A 24,652-nucleotide genomic window follows, 5' to 3' on the forward strand; every position below is an offset into this window, starting at 1 on the left:
CATCTAGAAAATCCATTTTCATAATAACCAAATCAGGTTGGTTTTAAATAAGATTTACCACTTTTAAATTCAATTTACCACTGGTATATTGAATTCTCTTTTCTTTCCAAGTGTATTCTGAGGCTGTGCAGATTGCCAAAACCAACAATCTGGGTATTCACTGATTTTAATTTCTGTACAGTCCTTCCTGTAGATGTCTTGCTTTGTCAGCTATATCGTGAATCTTCTTGTAATCTCATGTGAAATATTTCTTTAGTTTTGAGGTGTCTCCTATATACTTTGTATTTTTTCTCATTCTCTTTTCATTTCTGTGGCTGAAACATTTTTGTTTGCCACCACAACCTCTGATTTTCTTGGTTTTCGTCTGCAAGATTTAACTTAGCTTGACCAGTGGCAGTTCTTACCTTCTGACCTCCAAACTGTAACGTACTTTGATGATGAATCTCTTTCCTTTCTAAATTTATTTAGACCTGAAGCTATTTCTTGCAAGTTTTGTTGTATTTTCTTTTCCTGTGCTGATGATATAAATTTAAGATATGTATTCTTCGTTTTTTAGTTTAAGAATATGTGTTTGTCCTGGTTTGAGGTAAAATAGAGACTGTCTTTGATCCTAATATTGACCTTAAAAGTTGAAGCCAACTTTGCCTTTTGTCCAATCTATTGAGAGGCGTGGCTGGACTCAAGAGCACAGTGGAGAAGAAAACTTGAGGCTCAAGTATGTTGTTATTTGAATGGTGACCAGCCCAGATGATTTCTATCGTGTGCCTTTCAATGATGCCTTGTGGCCTTTCCTAGAAGGGGCCCTCACATGATGCTTTCTAAGGGGTTGAGTTGCAGGCACCACAAGGCCAGTGGTGTGGACCTGCCAAAAATGGGTTATGGAGCACACACTGAAGTAGTATTTTCCCAGAACTGTGCTCTATCAGGGAGAATAATTACAGTCAATTATTCCAAATTATCTTCATATCCCTGAGACTGAGTCCACTTGACTTCAGTGAATTAAGTAGTTTTTCAAAGCCTGTTGTATTTTAAACATAGAACTTACTTATTGACTCGGTCATCTTTCTTCTAATTAGAGTTAAAGAGCATCAACTCTTCATAAATTGATTTTAAATAGTCATTTCTCAAGTGTTTGTAGCGAACTGTCAACCATGATATCTGGGAGTACTTGAATGTTCCCGTTAGTGAGGCATTTGTTCTTCAATCTGCATTTGGGTGGTTAGTACCCTGCGACGATGTGATTGCAAGACCTGTTTACATTTGTGATAACATCACAGTGCTATTTGTTCCTCTCCAGACCTTCCATGGGACCTCTATCTAATCTCCTCAGTAGCTGTTCCACAACAGAGAGATGTGTGATGTCAGTCACTGTATCTACTCCCATCCTTTCCACCATACTTCAGTACAGACTCCTGTTTCTTATCCCAGCTCTTGTGTGTCCTTCATTTATTATTTAGTCTCCGTGTATAGGATTGTCCAGTGCCTGTCTCCATTTGTTACGAGCATCAGGACTTTAGGTTCCTTCAGTTTCTTGGCCTTTGTTAGTATAGAGATTTCATATCAAGCTTCTTGGACAGATGTGGTATAGTCCTTTCATTGACTGAATAGCTATAGGGCTACTGGTTTTGTCTTTAGTACATTAGTACTAATGACTTTTTGTCATTTTACATTAGTACTATCTCTTTCCCTTGCTGTTCATCATTATCTGCTTGTAAGTTCCTTTAGCCACAGCTGTATCCGATTTTCCCTTCTCTTATACCTTACCCAATCCTCTCCCATCGTTTTCCCCCCAGTTTCTTCGATACTAAGACCTCTTGTGGTGGGGGTTTTTGTGGGTTTTTGTTTGTTTGTTTGTTTTTTTGTTTTTTTTGTGGTTGGACTCGATGATCACAAAGGTCCCTTCCAACCATGAAGATTCTGTGATTGTGTGTGCTTTTATGGAATTTATAGTCTCGTTAGGTTTACAGGAGCTATTAGGGGAGTGGTGGGGTTCTCCTATACCATCACCTACTTATAGGTAGTTGAAGAGTCTTCCTCAGCTGGGGTTTTGGGTGAAGTAGTTCCTTTGCAGGGGAGGGAAGCCAGTCCTTTGGAAATTCTGCTGGGGTGTGATGGGAACACTCACAGTTGAAAATAAGATTATTTTTTTTTTATAAAACATACATAGGGAGGATATGCAAGGGGTGTATAAACAGCAGGTGTTTAGAACTCCTTCATGTACAGACATTCTGAGTGTTTAGAGTTGACCTTTGCAAGTTGACCAGCTTTGAATTCACTATGCCGTGCTGAGCGAGGAGAGGCAGGAGGTGTGTGGGTCTGTATGTGTGTACACAAGTGTGTTTCTGCACATGGACATGGAGCTTTGTGTGGGTTGAGGTGGTGACTCTGGGATCAGTGGTCTCCTTGGTGGCCGATGCAGCCCATGGTGGCAGCGCCTCACGGGTCACCATTTCACGGGCTGAAACGTTTCAGCCTCTGACCACCAGATTTACCCAGGGAAAGGTTTCTGCTTTCATCCGCTGGGATGGAGACTCCACCTAAAGGAGGGTGAGGGAAGTGGTCTGTGTCCCCGGGTCACCTCCCAAGGGTTGTCCCAACGGGTCTGATCTGCCTTGTTGGAGGAGCTGGGGCGTATGAAGGGAGAACCAAGTGTTAGTTGTCTGGCCGAGAGCAGGAGAGCCGTGCAAGAGAGGCTCTGCCAGCCGTGTGGGCACCAGCCTCTCCCTCTTTCACAAGAATGACCCCTCATTTCCTATGTTTTGGAACAGGTATCAAGACGACAGCTGTGAAAAAAGGCGACGAATACGTCATAAATGGGGGTAAGATGTGGACGACGACGGGGTGCCAGGCGGACTGGATGTGCCTGTTGGCCAACACCAGCGAGGGACCCCCCCACCGAAACAAGTCTCTCATCTGTCTGCCCATGAATCTGCCCGGTAACAGCACAGAACTGTCCCTCTTCTCCTTTGATTTTATCTGTGGCTTTTTGTGTATGCCTCGTGCAAGATGGAGAGGCGTTTGATGGGAAGCACCACGCCGTGAGTGCTCCTCTAGTCAGGGGTTTCACCATCGAGTTGGTTCTGAAACACATGTGCACACTTCCACAAAAAAAGTAGGGGTCAAGAGGACAGGAGAAGGAAGTTAAATATTTTGCAGCCTTCAGCCTGTGGCTCCCAAACAATTTTATGTGGAGAGTCCTTTCCACCAAAAACAAATTTAGAAAAATTGTTCAGAATACATTGGCATGGGAATATTTCATAACCTTCTGTGAAAACAAATAGACAAGTCAATGCCAAGGACAAAATGAATGCCTCAAAGAAATCATTAAAAATAGAGCCAACATTTATTTTTTTTTTGAAAGTTATAGCATCCAGTGCCTTTTAGTTTTGGAGAAGTTCCACAAAACTTTTATCTTGGTGTTCTGTCCCCAAAAGGCATGAGATGCAAACAGTCCTCAAAATAAATAATGTGTTACACTATTTACACAGATCTTTGCTACATATGAACTATATGTAAGACGTTGTTAAATTATCTTTCCAAAATAGCATTTAACCCTTTTCTCTTCTGTATGAGGACTGGTGAACAGAATATATATATATATGTGTGTATATATATATTCTTTTTTCAATGAATGGAGGAGTATTTTTAAGCTTGCTGTCTTGTTTCTTCAGAAAATATTGAAAACGATTCTCAAACGTATAAAAATAAAACAGTTTAGAGGTTTTAAACTTGGCAAATGCATGGGAAATACGTGCAGTAAATAGATTTTGAGTAGAAAAATTGCCTGAGTCACTTGAAGCTGGTCTGCAGAAGCGTAGAAGTCTTCCTAGAAACAAAACCTGCACTCCTCAGAGTGGATATGCATTCATTCTCTGGTGTGATGCAGACATTGGCCTCCAGAAGCATCACGGTACCAAGATTGGTGACCTTTTGAAATGAAATATTAAGACGGTTCATTGTGCTCTGTGGGTGGGTCATCTCAGAAATGAGATTTTTTTTTTTTTTTCAAGATGACAGGAAAAATATGAGAAAGGCTGCCGTTTGGCACAGATGTGAGGAGGAAGCTCCAGCTGTTTTGGTCCATCCGAAGGATGTCTGTCTGTCCAAGACCGTGCTCCTTGGAGGGCAGCAGGTCACAGCTGCATGGGAAGCTTCTGGAGGACACCACCATCGAGCGCCTGTGGATGGGTGTGTGTCAGAGCTGGAGAAGGAGTGTGTTAGGGCTTAGGAGTGCTGAGGCCACCAACCTGGATGGTGGGGTCAGGAGGGGATCTGTGGTACAGCAGCTCCTCCATTGCTGGCAGCTGGAAGGACACGGGGACTAGTCCAGCCTGTTTCAGAAAAATCCTAATTGTTTCATACTTGTAAAATGAGGTGATAAGAAAAAACCAAAACAAAGTTCCAAGTCTGAAAGCAAATTGCTGACTTCAACAACTGGTGGTTTATGTGAGATGTGAAGCAGGGTTCACTGCTTCTGATTTTAGGTGTGTGTGGGGTCTATTCGGGGGCGAAGCAAAGCGTGGTCTGGATTTGACAGATGCTTCTGGATGCGTTTCTGATAATGGGATTTTGTATAACAGCAGTGTGGATTCACAGTCCATAGACAAATTAGAATACTCCTCATACTAACGATGTCTTAAAACAAAAAAAAATAGCTGAATTTCTCATATGATGAAAGTGAATCTAACAAGTCATGAAATGTCTGTGTGTAAGGCATACAGACAGATGGCTTGCAGCCCTCATCTGGTAACTATTTGTGTGCTGGTTTGTCTTCCCAGCCCTCAGGCAGCACTAGGGTAGAGGCAAGGAGGAGGAGATGGTCAGGAGAAGAGCATCCAGGAAAGGGGAAAGAGCGTGTTTCTCAGGTTGCAATTTAAAATGTGCCTCTTTCCACCTGTAATGGCACTAAGTGGTGTCAGGAGGGAGCGGCTGCCTTCTTTTCTCTCAAGATAGAATATAGGAAATAAAGGAGGTTGTCAGAAGGCTGGAAGAGAGGGAGAAAATGAAAAATCAGAGAGGCCTGGGAAGAGCTGCCCAGGAAGAGATGGATCCATCCGTCTTGGTGATACCGGTGGAGCAGCACAGATGGCTCTGTCAGAGTGATTTTAGTAAATGAGGCGCTTGGCCTTACTAGATTGAGATTTGTGTGTTATGGGATGCCTTGTGATTTACTTAATACAGACAAGCTCCGGGAGTTACCTGGGCAGATGATTTCTACTGCTGCTGGTGATTTCTAGTATGTAGTACCCCTTACAAAGAGAATGAAGATAATTAAACTAAGTATGGGAAGATTTTGCTGCCCATATTGTAGCCAATGAGATGATTACGTGTCGTTGTCTTCAAAGAAGAGAAAGTGTGAAGAGTGTGCTAGCAACACGGGGGGAACAACGCGAGACTGATGCAGTTTGGCCTCCTTCAGTGTGAGAAACGTGAATTAATCTGAGAGGAGGTGACACTGGGAAGGCACAGCAGAGAGGGGACGCTGCTGGATTCAGGACACTTGAACACACAGCCCAGTCTGGAAGAAGTATGGATAGAAAACAGTAACACATTCAGCTCCTCTAACCAAACCTGTGAGAGCTTTCTTGAGTAGTTGTTGTTGTGTGTGTGTGTCTGTGGAAGTACCCGACAGGACTGATTTAGCAATAATGAAGAACTGGCAGCAGTTCTACTTTTTCCAGCAGAGTCCATAAGAGCAGTAAGTGCATCCTCACATGGGTGAGGAGAATGATTGCATAAAACCAGCTGGAAGGAGACCCAAGACATGATCTCTGAGACTCTCAAAGAAACCAAGTGGTAATATTCCAACAGAAAAAAGATGTTCCAGAAATCATTTGGGCCTGGAAATCATTCAGAGTGTGTTTGTTTAGCTCTGATTTCAATACAGCAACAAACCACAGATGGTTTTTTGGAATGCCTGGGTGCAAATTGCTGGATAATTTTCAATCCAAGAATCAAAAAATTTTTATCCAGCTCTCCTAATTTTCTTCCTGCATTGAACACGGGCCAAAGCAAGTATTCCTTCCACATCATCTGGTTATATGTTGGCTGGTGGAGGATGTGGAAATCTATGTGGACCTTATTCTGAGAGCAGTCTTGGCATTTGGAAGTAGTGTCAGTATTTCATCTCTGCAGAGAGATTAAACTTTCCATAGCCTTAATCAATGTAGAGAGAGAATTTGAAGGGGATGGATGCCAACATCTTCTGCCTGCAAAACCAAAGGAATTTTCACATGGCTGAAGGCCTCCTGTCAGTAGAAGCTGAGATGTCTCTATTAGGTCAGGAGGAGTTGTTCACCAAAAGCCGTGAAGGACAGCAGGGTACAGATGAGTACAGAGAGGGACCACAACAATCTGTGCAGTGACCAACTCCTACCCAGCCATCTTAGAGAGCGGTAGGGGATTGGGGAAAGAAGGTAGAATAACAAGGAAAATATTACCAGAATACCTCCTCATCGCAAAACCGGTTGGAATACCATGTATGTGGGTAGTAAAATGTTTGGTTTTCTGCAAAGACATACATGCTGATTTAGAGGACTGTTTTTCTATGTATATTGACTTGGTAGGTGTAATCAGTGTGTTTTGCAGCAATGTGGGGTGATTATAATCCCTCTCTTCTGTGGGACAGGCTAGAAAGGGGAGGGTAAGTGTGGAAGGGAGGAAAGGAAGAGGATTTCCAAGGAGCAGAAATTCTCTAGCTGCAGCTTAAACATAGCTCTGTTTTTGTCATTATTAAATATTGCTCTACTGTTTCACGGCAGTGCAGGCACTCAGCAAATACCCCTAAACTCAATTCCAGAACTTTATTACAGTGCATGAAAAATCAAACATAAGCAAATAAACATTGCATTGTTTCAAGATGTGAAATAAGACTATTACTACTAGGAAACAATTATTATTTGGGGACATAAAGAAAAGTGGGACCTTTACAATTACGGTTCCTGCTTTGCTAATTAAATAAAATGGAAAAAACTCTTAAAAATAGGATGTGGGCCACTTTACTCTTAAATTCCAGGATACGGTTAGGTTTTTCCTAAAGGTAGGTTTCACTGTAGTCTTGTCACATCCCTTCCCATATGCAAACTTTCCTTTCTTAAAATGCTGTGCTTGTACGTAGCGCTTCTACTTCTTGTGTCTTTCTAATACCCCTTTCTCTTCAGGCATCCACGTTGCCAAGAAGATTGACAAACTGGGCATGAGGTCGTCGGACACGGCTCAGATCTTCTTTGAAGACGTCCGGGTGCCCAGGAAGAACCTCATCGGGGAGGAAGGGAAGGGTTTCACCTACCAGATGTTGCAGTTCCAAGAAGAGCGTATGTGGGGAGTAGCCACTGGTAAGTCATGGCTGGGGCTGGGACACAGGGTCACCCCTGGCAGGACAAACTGCACTTCCCCTGCCTTGTCAGTTGTGACAACCTCCTTCTGTCGTAACCTGGGTACGGGCAACCTTCCCTTTCTGCAGGAAAACTTGAAATACAGAAACACTTTGTTGAGGCGTCGCAGAGCCTGGTGTTGCCCTGTTTCTTTTTCTTGGTGCCTTTCTGCTGATAAGGAAATACAGCATCATATCATGTCTGCTACAAATGCAGTACAAAGGCTGTCAAAATACTGGCAAGAAACAGAAGTACAGTGACTTTTCCTTTAGTCACCTCTGATGTTTATCCTGGATTTTAGCAAATTAACGTAGTGGCTGTGTAAGGGAGAGGCTCTTACAGGATGTGAGAGCTCTGTCTTGCAGATGTTTTACCTCTGTACCCTTTGGGCAGAAGTGGTACCACACCAAATCCCTGTCCCTGAAGTGATGCTGTCACGGAGTTCCTGTTCCTATGAACTCGGGCTGTGCTTGAATCCGCACGTTTGAGTTCTGTGGATTCTGGATATTCCAAGTAACCACATCCAAGACTGGATTGTCCCTTTTCAGCCTAAATATAATGTGATTCACGCAAAGGAGATTGTTCCTCTCTAAATTGTGGGGTTGTATAGATAATGTCACCCTGTTGGTGTTCCTGTGCACACCCCGTCTGTTGCTGTCTGGGGCTGGGGAGTCGGGAGCTCTCAGAAGTGATTTTCTGATTCGGTGACCAAATTAAAAAAAAAATCATTCCCTGTTGTGGGTTGATCCCAGACCAAGTATTTCAGAGTTCAGACGGTTTAAAAAAAAAGCTTTGGTTTTGGCCAAAATTCTTAGTTCAGCCTGAGATAAATAGTAAAAGTGTGAGTAGTTTTAGCAAAGAACAGGAGGGTGGACTGGCAAGGGATGCCACTGCAGAGCCGGGTGAGGAGATGTGGTCCTGCTGCTGGTCCTGCTTCAGTCGAAGCATACGCAGATGGCAAGGACACGTGCTTTTGTGCTCAGTTTGAAGTCAAAGTTAAACAAAGCTTTAAAAAAAAGTCATAAAAAAAGTCAAAACTTTAAAAAAAGTCAGAAAATGCTGGGTTATAGTGATGCTCCCCAGGCAGCAGAGCAGCCCAGGGTATTAGTCATGCCCCCAGGCAGAAGTGACGCGCGCTGACAGCATCCAAGCACCAAGCCCAGCAGGTTCTGTCACTCCTGGTAAAACCACTGGCAGCTCGGTACTCTCCAGCCTTGCACAACCACCCCACAGTCACTCTGCCCCACCAGGAAACAGGACACCAGGTTTCAATTCTTCTTTTTGCCCAGAACAACCCCTGGGAGCCAGGAACCGGATGAGCAGTCCAGGAAGGGCATGAAGACTTGGGGTCGTTTTAGTCTTGAGGTACTGCGGAAGCACTCTGGAGCACTGGGACCAGTTCTGGGCTCCCCAGTTCAAGAAGGACAGGGAACTGCTGGAGAGGGTACAGCAAAGGGCTACAGAGATGCTGAGGGGACTAAAACATCCGTCTGATGAGGAAAGGCTGAGGGACTTGGGTCTCTTTAGTCTGGAGAAGAGAAGACTGAGGGGGAATCTGATCAACACCTATAAATACTTGAAGGGTGGGTGTCAGGAAGATGGGGCCAGGCTTTTCTTGGTGGTGCCCAGGGACAGGACAAGAGGGAAAAGGCACAAACTTGAATATTAGAAGTTCCATCTCAACATGAAGAGGAACTTCTTTGCTGTGAGGGTGGCAGAGCCCTGGCAGAGGCTGCCCAGAGAGGTGGTGGAGTCTCCTTCTCTGGAGACATTCCAACCCCCCTGGACACGTTCCTGTGGGACCTGCTCTGGGTGACCCTGCTCTGGCAGGGAGTTGGACTTGGGGGGTCTCCAGAGGTCCCTGCCAACCACTGCAATTCTGTGATTCTGTGAAAGGGATGTTCAGAAGGGGTCCAGGTGCTTGATGGGTGGGATTTGTTACACTTCCACATCTGGCTGTTAACTCCCAGTCCTGCACAGGGTTTTACGTACCTTCAACCCCGAGTGTTTTGCTGAAGCTCAGATTTGCTGCCGGCGTGTACAGAGCTCTGCACGTCTGTGGTGAAGTCTGCATGTCTGATACTAGTCCTCGCTTCTGGTCCTCAGAAGGACGGCTTCAAGCTGCAGCAGGGGAGGCTTAGGATGGATATTAGGAAAAAATTTCACACTGAAAGGGTTATTGAGCATTAGAAGAGGCTGCCCAGGACAGTGGTGGAGTCACCATCCCTGGTGGGATTTAAAAGCTGGGCAGGCACAGTGCTTAGAGACATGGGGTAGTGATGGTTTGTGTCAGTGTTGGGTTGATGGTTGGACTCGATGATCTGAAAGGTCCCTTCCAGCCCAGGCAATTCTACGGTTCTATGACTATTCACGTGACATTGAAAATCATCACTCTGCTTTCAAACAAGACATGTTAGGGACAGGTCCTGGCATCCTCGCTTTCACCGCTTCCTAAGACTTGGCAGAAGCAGTTGGCTGCTGTTCTTTTTCTTCTTTCCTTTTCAGGCATTGTTTTGTTTTGCTGTGTTTGAGGGGTTTTGGGGTTTTTTTTTGTGTTTGGTTATTTTTACGTATTTTTAGCATCAAATATCATGCGTTCCAGCCTTCTCTTTCTTTATTAATTATCTTCTTTTTGTCCAGATTTCAGAACGTGTGTGGGAATTTCCTTCCTTCTTCACCTTTTTTTTTTTTTTTCCCTTTTAAAATGAATTTTCAGTAAAACAGATTTAAAACATAAACGGAAAACTAATTTCCTGGAACTGCAAAATTTGGTCACAGGTGTGGTCTTTCCTTCCGAGTGACACGTTAGCAAAGACACTGGTACAAGTGGCTGTTCCTTGCCTCGCTGAAGAAGGCACTGGTAAACTCGTTGTGACACTGGGTGAGCACCGTCCCCGGGTGGATCTGTTGCCCTGAGCCCAGGAAGAGGACGTTGCTATGGCAGGAACACAAACAGGTTTTTTTGTGAATTGCTTAACTGGGAGGCAAAGGGGGAGCTCGGTGTGAGGGAGGGGGCAGAACGACGCTTTTCTAATGACCTCTCTCTGCTCCCGTAGTCTCCGTTTTACGAGCACCCCTGAGTCACAGCCAGGAGGATGACAGAGCCCTTGACGTGGGCAACGCACGGCCGTGAGGGACAGATTGCTCAGCCTGGACATCCCTGTACATCTCGCTGGAGAGCGACCAGCCCCAGCCTAAGAAAAACATATGGGTTTCCTTTTGTTTTGAGAGGGGACGTAGCAAGGCAAAATGTGTTTACAGTGGGCAGAAGTTTCAAGTGGAAAATTGTTAAGTTGGATGGAGGTAGGAGGAAAAGATTGTTCTGCATCTGGCAGCTCCCGGGGCTTTCACAACTGGGGGCTGCGCAGCAGAGCCCGCGTCCCACCACTTCCCCTGCCTCTGCTGTCACTTGGAACCGCGGGGACAAGCTTGTCTGAGCATGTGGAGAGCATCGTGTGACAAAAGGGGAAACTAATGCACAGGGCAGAGGCAGGGAAAGTTCCCAGAGAAAGTGAATTTCACTGTTAGGAATGGCACTTCTCTGTACTTCTGTGGCTGGCGAAGTGTTGTGTGCGGTCACGGGGCTGGGGGCAGTCAGGGTATTGACAACACGCTGCCGTGCCTTGATGTTTGCTGCACAGGGAGGCTTGGCTGTGTTAGACCTAAGCTCATCGCTCGAAATGCCGTCACAGAGTGGTCCGGGTTGGAAGGGACCTTGAAAGATCATCTCGTTCCTCCCCTGCCCTGGGCAGGGACACCTCCCACCAGCCCAGGTTGCTCCAAGCCCCCTCCAACCTGCCCTTGAACCCCTCCAGGGATGGGGCAGCCACAGCTTCTCCTGGCAACCTGGGCCAGGCTCTCACCACCCTCACACCAAAGAAGTTCTTAGAATCATAGAATGGTTTGGGTTGGAAGGGACCTTAAGGATCATCTAGTTCCAACCCCAGAACATTCTTCCTTGTGCTCAGTCTCAGTCTCACCTCTTTCACGTTAAAACTGGTGGCTCTTTCCTGTCACAGCAGGCTCTGGTAAAAGGTCTCTCTCCATCTTTCTTATAACTTTAGAAAACCTAATGTCTTGTTTGTGCAATGTGGAAAAAAAAAAAAAGGGATGTTTTTCAACAAGAAGGAAAAAAGAACAGGTCTGACTAAGCCTACGTCTTCTCTTGTGCTTTGCTTCTTCCAAGTCCTGACGCCGCTGGAGACGATAATTCGGGAAACGATCGACTACACCCGCCAGCGGAAGGTGTTTGCCCAGCCCGTCCTGCACAACCAGGCCGTGCATTTCCGCCTGGCCGAGCTGGCCACCGAGGTGGAGCTCCTTCGCTCCCTGCTCTACCGCACCGTGGGTGAGCTCTCCTCCCGCCAGGGACACCCTCCGGCGGCAGGACACCGGGGGTGATGGCCAGGGGGGCACGCTGGGGTCGGTGGCTCTGTCTGTATAACTACTTTTTTAATTCCTTTTTTTTTTATTATTCTTTTTCCTTAGCTCTCTATGTGGAAGGCAACGACGTGACGAAGCTTGCCTCCATGGCTAAGCTGAAGGCCGGCCGGCTGGCCCGCGAGGTGACCGACAGCTGCCTCCAGTTTTGGGGAGGAATGGGCTTCACCAGCGAGGTTCTGGTGAGCAGGTTTTACAGGTGAGCGAGCGGGCGGTGAGAAAGGAACCGGCTGGACTGAGATTTGGCCTTAGGTGTCCCACTGAAAGATCACCCACTGGAAAAGGGGCTGGCACTGAGCCACTGCCGATGGCGTTGCTCCGCGGAATGGAATGTCCCTGGTGGACCTTGTGGATGCAGCAGCATCCCCAGGCCTGTTGCTTTTGGGGTGACGTGTGAGTGATTTGACTATTCCTTTGCCAAATCTTGGTGTTGCATGACAGCCATGTAGCTGGAACCACCCCCAGGTCACCCTGAATGTCAGGTGGAAGAAGTAAACTCTGTGGTTTCCCTCACGTCCCGCTGGTACCTGCCGGGCAGGAGGACAAGGGGAAAAGGGGAAGCCTACCAACAAGGGATTTATTTTTTTTTGGTCTTTGCTCTTTGTTTGCTTGTAGTCTTGATTACAAGAACAGAAGTGAAACAAAACAGAAGCTTTTTTCCCAAACCAATGAAAATCAGCTTTGTCTTTCCCCCCAAAGATATGGGTGAAACTGGGGTTGACAGAAGTGGTCTTTTCTGATAGCAGTGCCCCCGGGCTAGTGACAGCAGACAAGTGTGAGACACACAGGAGGTGGAGCTGCACACAGCAAGCTGTCAGAGCATTAACACAGTACGGAGGCCTTTTTGCAAACTAACTCAAAGTCCCTTCAAATTTTACCCTATATCTGCTGAGAGCTAAATTCTCTCTAAGCAAAGTGTTTTCTCGGCAGCTGTTAGGAAAATCCTGGCCCCGGTGTCTTGTATTCTGTAGAAGGAGCAATGTGGAACCGGTGTTTTCTTGCAGGAATAGATTTTTGTCTGGAGAAGAGAAGGCTCCAGGGAGACCTTATTGTGGCTTTTCAGTGCTTAAAGGGGGCTACAGGAGGGATGGGGACAAACCTTTTATCAGGGCCTGTTGTGACAGGACAAGGGGGGACGGCTTTAAGCTAAGAGAGGGTGGATTTAGACCAGATTTAAGGAAGGCATTTTTTACACTGAGGGTGGTGAGAGCCTGGCCCAGGCTGCCCAGAGAAGCTGTGGCTGCCCCATCCCTGGAGGGGTTCAAGGCCAGGTTGGAGGGGGCTTGGAGCAACCTGGTGTGTTGGGAAGTGTCCCTGCCCAGGGCAGGGGGTGGCACTGGGGGGCGTTTAAGGTCCCTTCCTACTCTAGCCATTCTATGAGTCTATGATTTCAGTTCAGCCCTTATATATATGATACCTAATCAAAGGTTAGCAAAATTGGTGGTTCAATTAATTGAAACTTTTGGTAAATGTATCTGTATAAAGTGAGAGTAGAACACTTAAAAAAAAATCTGTAAAAAGTGTATTTCTTTTCAGTAGGTTGAGTTACCTTTTCTCTTTTTAATAGCACTGTATGAACAAGGTGTGGTGAGTCAGAGAGATCCTCAACCTTTTTGACTTGTAGGTTCCTGAAGTTTTCTGGAGAGGGGCAGGCTGCGGTGCGTGCTGGGTTTCAGCTGACCCACCCCGGGGTTTATTAGTTATTTTTATCACAGCCTCTCTATTAGCAGCCGGTGGTCCCCCATGATACAGCTGTCACACGCTCCTGCAGCGGGCACGCTGAACAGAATGAATCCGTGTCGTGAGGCGCTTTGTGACGGGGTAGGGATGTGTACGGAGTGGTGTGTGTGCTCTCACAGAGCTCTGATTTGCCTTCAGATTTCCCAGCCTGGTATAATATTGCTAACTCTGGGCAAGGCTTTGCTGTGTGAACTCCAGCGCGGTTTCTGAGTACGCCAGCACAGTCACATTTTTCCTGAGAAGAAATCCAGAGTATTTCCCATCGGTGTGAGCTCTGCCAGCTGGCTGAAGAAACCTTTCAGCCCCTAAAATACACTAGAGTTGAGGCTAGAGGTGGTGCGGTATCTACGCCCAAAACTTTTCTGTGAATCAATGAAATTCCGTTATTGAGTAACTGTAGTAACTGCTCCAGGAAGGGAGCAGCAGAGCATTACCTAAATAAACAGCTACAGGTTCGTCAGAATCCCGTTAATCTGTAATGATAAGCAAAGCAGTGACTTTCCTAAAGCCGTTCTTTTTTGTCCCAGAGCCTGAGTAAGCGCTGGCGTCACGGGGTGATATTTGCAGGCAGCGGAACTGCGCAGCGGGACACCCCGCCTCGCAGAGGGAGGTCTCTGCAGCATAATCCTTACCAAGTTTCCAAGGAAATGTCAGTCTTTGATACCCGTCAGGCTGGAATTCCCCAAGGAGCACAGGCGTGATCAGTGCACGCAGCTTGGAATTGTAGCTATTAGTGGTGGCGGGAGACAATACACAGAAGAGGCAGAAACCCCCTGGTCTGCCAAGTGGCTTCATTCATGGCTGTCGTTTTAACCCTCTTTTAAACTGTGTAAAACATCTGAGTTTCTGAAGCACAGTGCTCTCTGGGAGGTGTAAAGGAGCTGTTTCTCTGGGCAGGTGCCTGTCGTGGGCTGGCTCCACACACCTAAATGTCTGCTTTTCAGTTGGAGGGATTCTGAGGAGACAGGGTTTGAAAAAAAAACAGAATCGTTTTGATCCCAGATATCAAAGGGTTTAATAGAAAAATACAAGCCAATATGAAAAACAATAAGACTTTCCAGACTTCCCCCTGGTAGCAGGGTTCCAGGGAAGGAGAGAGCCAGACGGGAGTGGGGTTGGTTTGTTTTCCTCTCCACTGGATGAAATGCCTGGAAGAAATCATGACTTCGGAAAAATCAATTATTGAACAAATCCACAGCCTTTATGAAAACCCCAGGTTGTGAGAGACCAGGGGGAGGAAAACTTCGTGTAGCAAGTTTATTGCAGTTTTTCAGACTTCATAACAGGAGTTTTAAAAAAATTTCAGGTAGTGGTCTATGTATCTTGATAGTAATGGTGTACGTGGTAGTTGTTACAAGAGGAGCTGGTCTGGCTGCCTTAAAAAAGTTGGGGGTTGTTGGTTGTTTTTTTGTTCTTTTTTTTAAATTAAGCTTGTTTCTAAGCTGTATGTGCTGTGTCTGACTGCTGCCAGTTCTCACAAGTGTAACTCATGGGGTGTCATTCCTTTACCTGCTGCATGGTGAAGGTAAGCAAGCTGGGGGCAGCCACTGGCTTTCAAAGCAGAGCAGCTGTATATACTCTGTACTGTATATACTCTATACTGTAACAATACTCTATACTGCTAACAATCCTGTACCCTTAGACTATGGAACACCCCCAGGGCTCGTGCCTGGCCTCACGTACCCATTGGGGAGACCAGGATGATGCTTGTCAGTCAAAAAAACATGACTGAAAATTGTGCCTTCTCCAAACAGTTCTCCAACACCTCGTGTCCCGACCCACTAATACTCTTTTTACCACACAGTTAGGCAAAGTTTCAGTGCTGCAGCACTTTTTTTTTTTGCTGCTGGCCCTCCAAAGGCTCCCTCCCCCCCTCAAATTCAGCTGCAGGTTTAGGCACCTCCAGGTTTGGCACAGGACCCAGGGGTGCTGGAGGCAGGATCTGACCCTCTCACCAGGAGGAGGCAGTGGGTGACGTGTTCTGCAGGCAACTGGCATTAGCTCTTAATTAGTACATGTAGGCATTTGTACCTAATTAGTACATGTAGGCATTAGTATGTAATTAGAATGTGTAGGTAATTTGAGCAGGCTCTGGGGAGAGCCTGTGATGCTTTGTGTGCCAGCCCAAAGTGGTAAGACTTGATGTTTCAAGATGAAAAGTTACGCCAAGTTTAAAGATATTTTTTGGAAAAAAAAATCTGAAAAGTGGATGTGCCAAATTATACCTTAAGCCCTTTGATTTTGAATGAGCAGCAGGGTATTTACAGCACCGACAGCACGTTTGTCCACACCGTGTATGTGCTGCTGTAAACACGAGGGCTGAGGGGAATAACTAATACTAACTGCAGAGGATAAGGGGGTACTTGCAGCCCTGTACTTGCTCCAGCGGTTGTAGCCCCCACCTGATACCACTCTTTGTGTTTCTGCAGAGACTTGAGGCTGATGTCCATAGGAGGTGGCACGGATGAGACCATGCTGTCCATCATCTGCAAGTACATGGAGATCCTTCCCAGCAAGTGAGGCCTCTCCACTCCTCGGAAAGGAAGCATGAGCCCGGCTGGTGCCGCAGGGGCCGGGAGCAGCCAGTGCTGGGCTCACGGGGAAAATCAGCAGAAAGATCTGCCCAGGAACTGCTCCTCGGGGGCACGGAGCACTCTGAATGCGTGGGGCCTCCTGCAGGAATTTTTTTTTCCTTTTTTCCGGTGGGTTACGTTTTTGGGGGAGTCTAGTGATCCCCACTAAGCACCCAGAAAAATTGTTTTCTTTAATCAAGGTATATCTACATTTGAAAGCATCTAAGCCACCAATTAAGAAGCAACACTTCCCTGTGGCCAGAGCTGTGATTTCGCCAGGAGCCTGAGCTGATTCCAGGGTAACTTTGCTCTCATGATCAGTCGTTGTGGCAGAGATTGTTCCAGTGTTTGAACAGGGCAGGGAATGGTGACTTGGCTGTTGATTACAGGTACCTGCCCTATCCTTGAATTTTAGCAAGTAATCATTGACATGAGCTCTGTCACCTTGGCCAGGTTCACATGGACTCCTACAGAGCTGGGTGGTGGGTGGGAGTGGGGCTGGGTTTTATTTGTACAATTCTACAAATAACTGTTTAATTGTACCTGAAGCTTTTGGAGGCCTGAAGTTCAGCAGCAAGGTATCGTGTTTGATGTGCAATTATTAAAGAAAAATATTTTAAAAATCATATTAGTATAAAAATTGTGTGTTATTACTTAAATGAGATGGTGCAATTTATGTTCTGTGCCACAGTCACTGCAAAGTAGAAGTGTGTATTAAGTCCTTTCAAAATTGCAGTGCTTGGTGACACAAAAAATGGGGGAGAAGACCTAGTTCCTGTTCTGCATTAATTACCTTTTCATCTGGTTTGATCCTGTTAGTTTTATCCGTGCTCTGAAGGACTAGGAGAACTCATTGACCAATGTGTGCTCTGTCGAGACCTAAGGACCCCCCCAAATGTTTCCCAGAACAGACAGGAAACACATCGGCCACACCACCAGCTGCATCACCCCTTTTTCTTCTTAAATGCTGCACTATTTCCAAAAAGATACACTGGTATTTTACAGTAGAAAAGAATGTAGATAAACAACACTAGTTAGAATACTACAGGACACACTAGTAACACTAGTAAACAACACTAGTTAGAATACTACAGGACACTTTATTTGTTACTTTGTAATTAGTTGTTAATGGCAACGTGTTATACAGTATTTCTAGAAAAATTTTTCAAAAGTTGTAGATACAATTTCAATATCCAGGAAGCTTAAATTTTTGAAGGTTAAACTCAGCAGTGTAATAGCTTCAACTATTAGAAACTATTCAGTGAGCCAAAGCTAAGTCTTCAAAATAAAAATCCTTAATATGACAGCACCCCCAAAAGGTGCATCATAATATACTTTAATATAAAATTCAAAATACCTAACCTCATATTTCAGACATCATGCAGTGTAGATTTACGGATCATCACAGACTGAAAGGTAAACATATTAATGATAAAAGTTCTAGTGATTCAATGGAATCATTAAGTTTTAGATACTTTAAATATAAAGAAAAACATTTGTACTGTGTCCATATTGGTTGATCCCAATGATCAAAGGCATTTGCTTAAAACAGTAGATGTATAAGCATGATTCGTCACATTTAAAAAAAAATAATCCAGTTTTAAGTAACTTCTCCCCAAAACACACAGTTTAAGCTACTTAAACATGTACACTATCAGACCTAGCCACAGAAATAATTCTTGGGGATACCACTATCACATTTGTTAGCTTCAGGCCAGCCTTTTAAAAACGCACAGATAAAACCAATTTAGAAAGATCCAAGTACTCCTCGTTCTTTTGCAACCTAGGAATTACTGTATGCCTGAAACTGGAGCTCTAATTTAGAGCATGGCCCAGAGTGAAAAGCAGAATGAAAGAAAACGTCTTGTAATTCTGCAATTACTTCGTATCCAAACAACCACTGCTTTCTGCATTTTTTAAATCAATTCTAAAAACTATTTTCCCCTAAAAAAACCTCCTACTATGCTAGCAGTTCCTGCATATTTATGAATAATCCCCCCAAAACAGGGGATGATGGGAAAAATTCTGCTACATTAAGAAAACTCTATATAACATTGCATTAACAGTTAATGCAATTCACAACAATTTCATTGGGTTTTATCAACAGAATGTGCCGCTTTAGATCAGTGTCTTCATTAATTAAGACTGCTTTATAGTTGAAATTACACAATCTAAACCGCCGGTACCATGCATCACCTCAGTTTAATTATCCAGTATATCACAAAGAAAACAAACAATGCAAAGAGCATCATGTAGCAGAGCAGCTTTGTCTGGCTGCCCCGGGACAGCATCCTCAGCCTGCCCATGGTCGCGCCCAGCAGTCCGCCCGCAGAGTCAAAGTCATTATCCTATGTTTAAAGACAAGCAAACAAATAAAACAACAAAAAACACATTACCCTGAGGCAAAAAAGCTCACCCCTAAAGCTTGCCAAGTTTAGTCTTCCCTGTTTTTCTGTAACTAAAGTTATGTCAGAGGCAGTTTCAGACAATTAACCAGGAGAAACTTTCGCCCATTTATCCAGGTGAATGCAAGCAAAAAAAGCATTTATGAATCCCTTGGTTTTTGCTTCCCTCTTCTATTCTTAAATACATTCAAATATAGAACTGCCTTTTTAATAATACTATATTTTTGCTAATTGAAAACAAGTGGTAATATCTGCAGTAGAAAGACCTTGGTTCTGGCTTGGAAGTAATGCGTTTGACAGTATTTCTGTTTCTGAACAGAAATATTGCTGCTGAATTAGTCATATTTTACAGTCAACATTTCAATAGCAATGTTCCAGTGCTTTCCATTACTGACTTCTTAATCCTGCCCCATATTTAAAGAAAGTTAGTGACTAAACACTTACCATTTCTGATAACATCTTATTTTGGTTTTTAACTTCTGTTCCAATTTCAATGGAGAGCTATAAAAAAAAAACAAAAACAAACCCAAGAAGTATTAAATGTGAGTAATCACAAAGATGAGAGAAATCAGTCTAAAATCCCTGACTTGACTAGCTTTTCCCCAGGTAAAGTGTGAGAACAGTACCTGGTGTTTTCAAACACCAAAATAACATGACATTATTCTGTCAATAACCATCAGGGAAGTAAGTATTTGTCACTTGACTGGATGAGTCTGGAAAGTCACAGAAGGTACTCGATGTTCCTCCTCCCCTTGTCTCCATCAACAGGGAATTCCTTATTAGAATTATTGCATGAACTTTCAAAAATTCAAGATCTGGTGAAGTGTAAGTAGCAGTTTTCCATTTCCTGGGACGACTGTTGAAACTACAAGTTGAGCCCCCTGAGCAGCCCTCCTAAGGCAGCGCTGCAGAGCCAACCCCATAACCTGGAACAAAGCTCTTCTGACAAGTTCCTGCAGCCTGAAAATGGGAACTGCTTTTGTGAACCCGTCTCTTCCTTCCTGCTCTGTGCCATGGACAGCGAGGGCACAGCGGGACAAGGAGGCAGGTCAAGTAGGCAAGTGAGGGTCAGCTCAACTCTACTGCTTGACTGGTCCCTATAATTTAATTCAATACATTTCACTGTAATGAAACACTTACTGATTTGATGGCGCTGACTTTTGTACGCAGACTTTCTGTCAGCCCTCAAACTCCAAGTGGAGCCCCCTGAGCAGCCCTCCTAAGGCAGCGCTGCAGAGCCAACCCCATAACCTGGAACAAAGCTCTTCTGACAAGTTCCTGCAGCCTGAAAATGGGAACTGCTTTTGTGAACCCGTCTCTTCCTTCCTGCTCTGTGCCATGGACAGCGAGGGCACAGCGGGACAAGGAGGCAGGTCAAGTAGGCAAGTGAGGGTCAGCTCAACTCTACTGCTTGACTGGTCCCTATAATTTAATTCAATACATTTCACTGTAATGAAACACTTACTGATTTGATGGCGCTGACTTTTGTACGCAGACTTTCTGTCAGCCTTTCATTCTCTTCTTCATAAACACTGTACCCGCTGTTGGTGTAGCCATAGTTGCCAGCTCCATCGCCTGTAAACACAGGAGTCAGACAGAAATCACCACTGGAGCAAGTGCTCCTCACGCGTGGAAAAACACACTTCCCATTAGAATTGCCTTCCCTTAACGGTACCCTCAGCAGTCAGGAAGAGTCACCACTTGTTCCTGAGACAGAGATGCAACCTTTTTCAAATGCGTAGGTTTTCTTTCAATATGCAAATCAAAGGCAGGAAACCAAGGAACGGTTTTAAGTAACTCCTATAAAATTTGGCCCCACACTGTTTTCAGATGACTTCTATGGAAATCAGCCCAGGCATCCCATGGAGATGTGACGGGAGCACTGAGGCCACCACATCCAGCAGTAAAAGCCAACTCAAGGCAGGAAAGCTGAGATGGTTCTCTAACAAAGACAGACACTTGATCACACCCACATTGGAAGGGGAGAAGATACTCTGATCCTTACATGTATTTCTCTACAAACAAGACCTCAGAGGAGGAGCCAGGCCCCGTTTCTGCCACCATTCTGTGGTTCTGGCCCCACTCTTGCCTTTGCTTTTCAGGTGCTGGAGCTTCAGGACTGCAGAGGAAGCAGAGCAGGAGGGAGTGAAAGCTCCTCAGCTCCACACATTGAGCCCGACCTCTAATAAAGACCTTTGCAGACAACAGCTGGACAGCAGACTGGCCAAAGGAGAATTAAAGCCAGGCCCTGTCTAGACAAAAATTCAGTCTTAGGCCTCAAATCAAGGATTTGAAACCAAAGAGAGACCAAGACTGAGAAAAGCAAACAGAAAAGAACTATTATAAGCTTTATGATAAAGATCCTTCTAGATTAATTCAACTATCAATCCACCTATTACATTAATCAGTATTTATAGAGCTAGTTGGAATGCCACACTAAAATTGCCTAAATGCCTTTGGTTGATTCCTCTTCAATGCAATTTTAAGATGTTTGTGCTTGAGTACCTTTTTTTTCTTTTCCAAGGAAAAATGGAGAGAATAGAGACACCAATCGCATTCACAGATAAAGCTCCGTCTCAAACAGTTTCACAGTGTGCTTGGCACACATCGTATTCAGATTTTAAAAGAGGGAATTATGATGCTACTTTCATAATAGATGTAATTTTGTATTAACCCATAAAGCTACTCTTTAAGTGTAAGTAATGACAATTTTTTAGTTTGTTCTTATAAGCTGTTTAAATGTTATTCTAGGAATTAATCTAACAACAAATTCTCAACGAGACTGGGTGAAATGTATGTTTCTATTTCATCACAGCAAGGGTCAATAAGTTACCCCCCCCAATCAAAAGTAGCAAAGCCAAGTGTAAAAAGGTGACTAAATGACATCACTTAGAGTGAGGATTGTTCCCTCTGATTTTTACAAACAAACACATTTCAATACAGTACTTCCTACGAAGTGACGCACAGTTTTGAGTATGTTTATAAGTTAATATACCATACAGCTTCAGGCCAAAATACCCTAACTATGATTATTACACAGGCTCTGTCATTCATACCAGATGTGGATGCTTCTAAACAGGCAGAGCCACTTCTGTGCACTTAACAGGAAGCACCAGGGAGAAGCCTGGCTCCTGCTGTTTTACAGGAAGGACAGCAACTTCAGCACAGCAGTTCTGTGGGCTCTCCTGCAACACTGTCCATTGACAGGACGTGTCATATGGACATGGCCACCTCATCATCACAGGCTAAAAAAGAGCTCCCAGGTAGCTGGTGCCTACAGCAGAAGCACTGGTACTTCTTTCTCCAGCCTACTAAATAAAAGGAATTCTAGACTGACATGAAATGTCAAGGGGAAGCAGCAAATTCTGCAGCTGGCAATGGTCATAACAGACATTTAAGTCTTCTGCTTGACCTCCCAGCAGATTGTTTAAGTTGTTTCAGGATGCTCCTTAAGGCATCGTTTACCAGATACATACTGAGAGAAGGTGTGCTCTTTCCCCTGCACTCCTTCCACAAGCATCCATCGCTCGCTTTTTCACAAACAGCCCCCTGAGCTGGGTGGCCTTCGGTCTAACCCCCCGAGGTCATAGCCAGGAGCGAGACTTCAGCCTAACAAAGACAAGGACTGAAGGCCTAAGTGTTATCAAATGCCCATCTTTGTATGATAAACATCCCAACATCTCTCTTGATCTAGTAAGAAGTGTATCCAAGACTTGCTTTATCTTGTGAAAATGCTATTACGCAACACAAATGGAAAGTGTAGACGTAAATGTAGGGTGGTGTTACAGACACATCTGGATTAGCCACATGGCATTGATCAGCCCCAAAACATTCACTGTCTAGGAAGAAGTACCAGAACTCAGTCATAAATTTCCGAGGCATAAACATTACCAAAGTTGTGAGGTAACAGTGAGGTCACAGCACCCACATAATTCTAGGACATGACACGGGAGTTCAAAGTTTATAGTCACCAAGTTTACAGTCACCTGCTGGCTCACAAACAGGGCCTGAGCTTCCCGGAGCACTCTGCAGGAACCGCAGAGATTTCTGCCTTTGCATCAGATTATAGTTGTAATAAACTGACAACAGCTGGGTGGGTTTTTTCCCAAACATAGCAGGAAAAGACACACAGAAGTACTAAAATTTAAAAAACAACTAAGAATTTGGAAAGGACTTGACTGAAGAATGACAAATCTGTCCATCCATGGAAACAGGGCTCAAATTAACGCTGTGTTTGAACCATTCACAACCACAAATACAAATCCCAGTGCCGCTCCCTAGGCCCAGCTGGGCAGGAAAAACAGAGACAGAAGCGGGGGAACGGACACAACACCTTTCCCACCCGACCCCGAGCCCCGCGGCAGGCCTGAGCCCACCGGCACAGCCCCTCGCTCCCAGAGACACCCCCGGAGCGCCCGGCCCTGCCCACCCGCCCCCGGCAGCGGCTCCCACACGGGAGCACAGGCTGCCCCGGCCCGCCCGGAGGAGCGTCTCGCCCCTCTCTGTCCCCCTTTCCCCCTCCAGCACCGGCCCAGGGCCCCGCCAGGCCGGGCGGTGACACAGGCGGCTGCAGGCCCCGCCGCCCAGAGCGGCCGCGCTTACCCAGCCCCGCGCGCCTCATGGCCGTGCCCGGAGCTGCCGAGGGAGGAGACGGAGGAGGAGGATTAGGAGGAGAACGGGAGCGACCCCCGCACCCGCCGCGCCTGAAGGAAGCGGGGCTGTGCGGGGCGGCCCCGGCCCGGCTGCGGCTCGGCCGCCCGCCTCATTCACCCGCCGAGCGCCACGACAGCGCTCCCGCCGCGCGGCACGCTGGGTACGGCGGCGCCCGCGCCGGCGCGCGGGGGCTGATGGGAGCTGTAGTTCCGCGCCGCCCCGGCGGGGCTGAGGGGAGGCCCGGCCCCGGCGGCTGGGTCCCGGACGGAGGCCGCCTCCAGCCCCGGGGGACGCGGTTCTTCCCGGGCTGGAGCACGGTGCCTGCAGGGCCTCCCTCAGCAGCCCAGGGCACTGACCCAGCGTGGCGTTTCTCAGGGGATAGGGGGGCAGAGCGTGCGGCCCAAGCGCTGTGCCTGGGGGGACAGGGGGGCAGAGCGTGCGGCCCAAGCGCTGTGCCTGGGCCTCGCTGGCACCAAACCCGGCGTGATTTAGCCCAAAGTGCCCCTTTCCTGCGGCTGCCCCCTGGGGCCGTGGTTTCGGGGGGTCGGCAGGAGGTGGGGGCCCGGCCACCGGCTGCAGCGGGTGCTGGTGGAGCAGCTCCATCCCTGTGCCATCCCTGAATAACCAGAGAGTAAAATTGAGGCAGTAGAAAAATGTCTCTCAGTAACAGCTGGGCTGAGTCTCTCATTATCATATATAATTTTATTTACTTTTTTTTTTCATACATCATCCAGGAAAATGATTACATTTGGTGGCATTGCTATATGAAAATATTTGCATACTCTCTCACCGTTCTTTCCCCCTCCCTATGACTCTTGTTCCATTTTTTAATAAGTACGAATTTAGCCATAAATAGGTTAAAAAAAGTACATCTCCCCACTAGGACTGCAGTTATAATTCATTGTTATGGTTCTCATTTTTCATTTTTACTTAAGGTTTTTGAAAAACAAAATCCAAATTAGCCAAAGGTGAGGACTTCACAACTCACAGTGTTTGTTTATAGTCTACTTAGGATGTTTTGAAATAACATATTGAGTCTACACATAATTTATAAATAACATGTCTAATTCTTCGGTTTCTTATAGCAAAGTGTGGAAGCGAAACTGACATGATTAATGTTTCAAATCCATTTTAAATTTCTATTTTTTTCGTACACTGAAAGTGCCCCATACAAAATGTAATTTTATACTTCTCCTGACGTTCCAGTAATGACATGGCAGTTCTGTCTCACAGCAGAGGCTGGGCACAGAGCTCAGCTGTATCGCTAACATTCACTGTGGTTATGTTTTATGTCCATTGATTGTTTTTACTCGTATTTATCATTTCACAGGCTGAATCTGTGAAATTAATGCAGTTTTTCTATTGGTGTGATTAATGGTCCTCCCGTTGGCTTTCTGGCCGGGTCCCTGGGTCTGTGAGCCCAGTCACCAGGTTTGGCTCCAGCTCTTCCTGAGCATTTGCCCTTTTT

The 24,652-nt window shown here is 45.7% G+C and overlaps 2 protein-coding genes across 2 annotated transcripts in view; one reads left to right on the top strand and one right to left on the bottom strand.

Annotated features, from left to right (window-relative positions):
• Positions 1 to 16,752, top strand: part of LOC106886938 (probable acyl-CoA dehydrogenase 6) — a 51,482-nt gene extending 34,730 nt beyond the window's left edge. The window contains exons 5-9 of the mRNA XM_014940229.1: positions 2,769 to 2,936; positions 7,161 to 7,334; positions 11,560 to 11,721; positions 11,862 to 12,012; positions 15,983 to 16,752. Of these exons, the coding sequence (XP_014795715.1) occupies positions 2,769 to 2,936; positions 7,161 to 7,334; positions 11,560 to 11,721; positions 11,862 to 12,012; positions 15,983 to 16,073 (746 nt within the window). The 3' untranslated portion in view covers positions 16,074 to 16,752. The remainder of the gene's footprint in view (positions 1 to 2,768; positions 2,937 to 7,160; positions 7,335 to 11,559; positions 11,722 to 11,861; positions 12,013 to 15,982) is intronic.
• A 454-nt stretch (positions 16,753 to 17,206) lies between these two features.
• BET1 (Bet1 golgi vesicular membrane trafficking protein) lies at positions 17,207 to 23,319 on the bottom strand. The gene is made up of 4 exons (XM_014940223.1): positions 23,134 to 23,319; positions 19,997 to 20,106; positions 18,976 to 19,032; positions 17,207 to 18,474 (listed from the first exon to the last, which is right to left on the bottom strand). Exons 1-4 carry the CDS (start codon positions 23,150 to 23,152, stop codon positions 18,319 to 18,321), a joined length of 342 nt encoding a protein of 113 aa, XP_014795709.1. The 5' UTR covers positions 23,153 to 23,319; the 3' UTR covers positions 17,207 to 18,318.
• Between the last annotated feature and the right edge of the window lie 1,333 nt (positions 23,320 to 24,652).

Source organism: Calidris pugnax, unplaced genomic scaffold, assembly GCF_001431845.1.
Source record: "Calidris pugnax isolate Ruff unplaced genomic scaffold, ASM143184v1 scaffold76, whole genome shotgun sequence".
Classification (NCBI taxonomy): domain Eukaryota; kingdom Metazoa; phylum Chordata; class Aves; order Charadriiformes; family Scolopacidae; genus Calidris; species Calidris pugnax.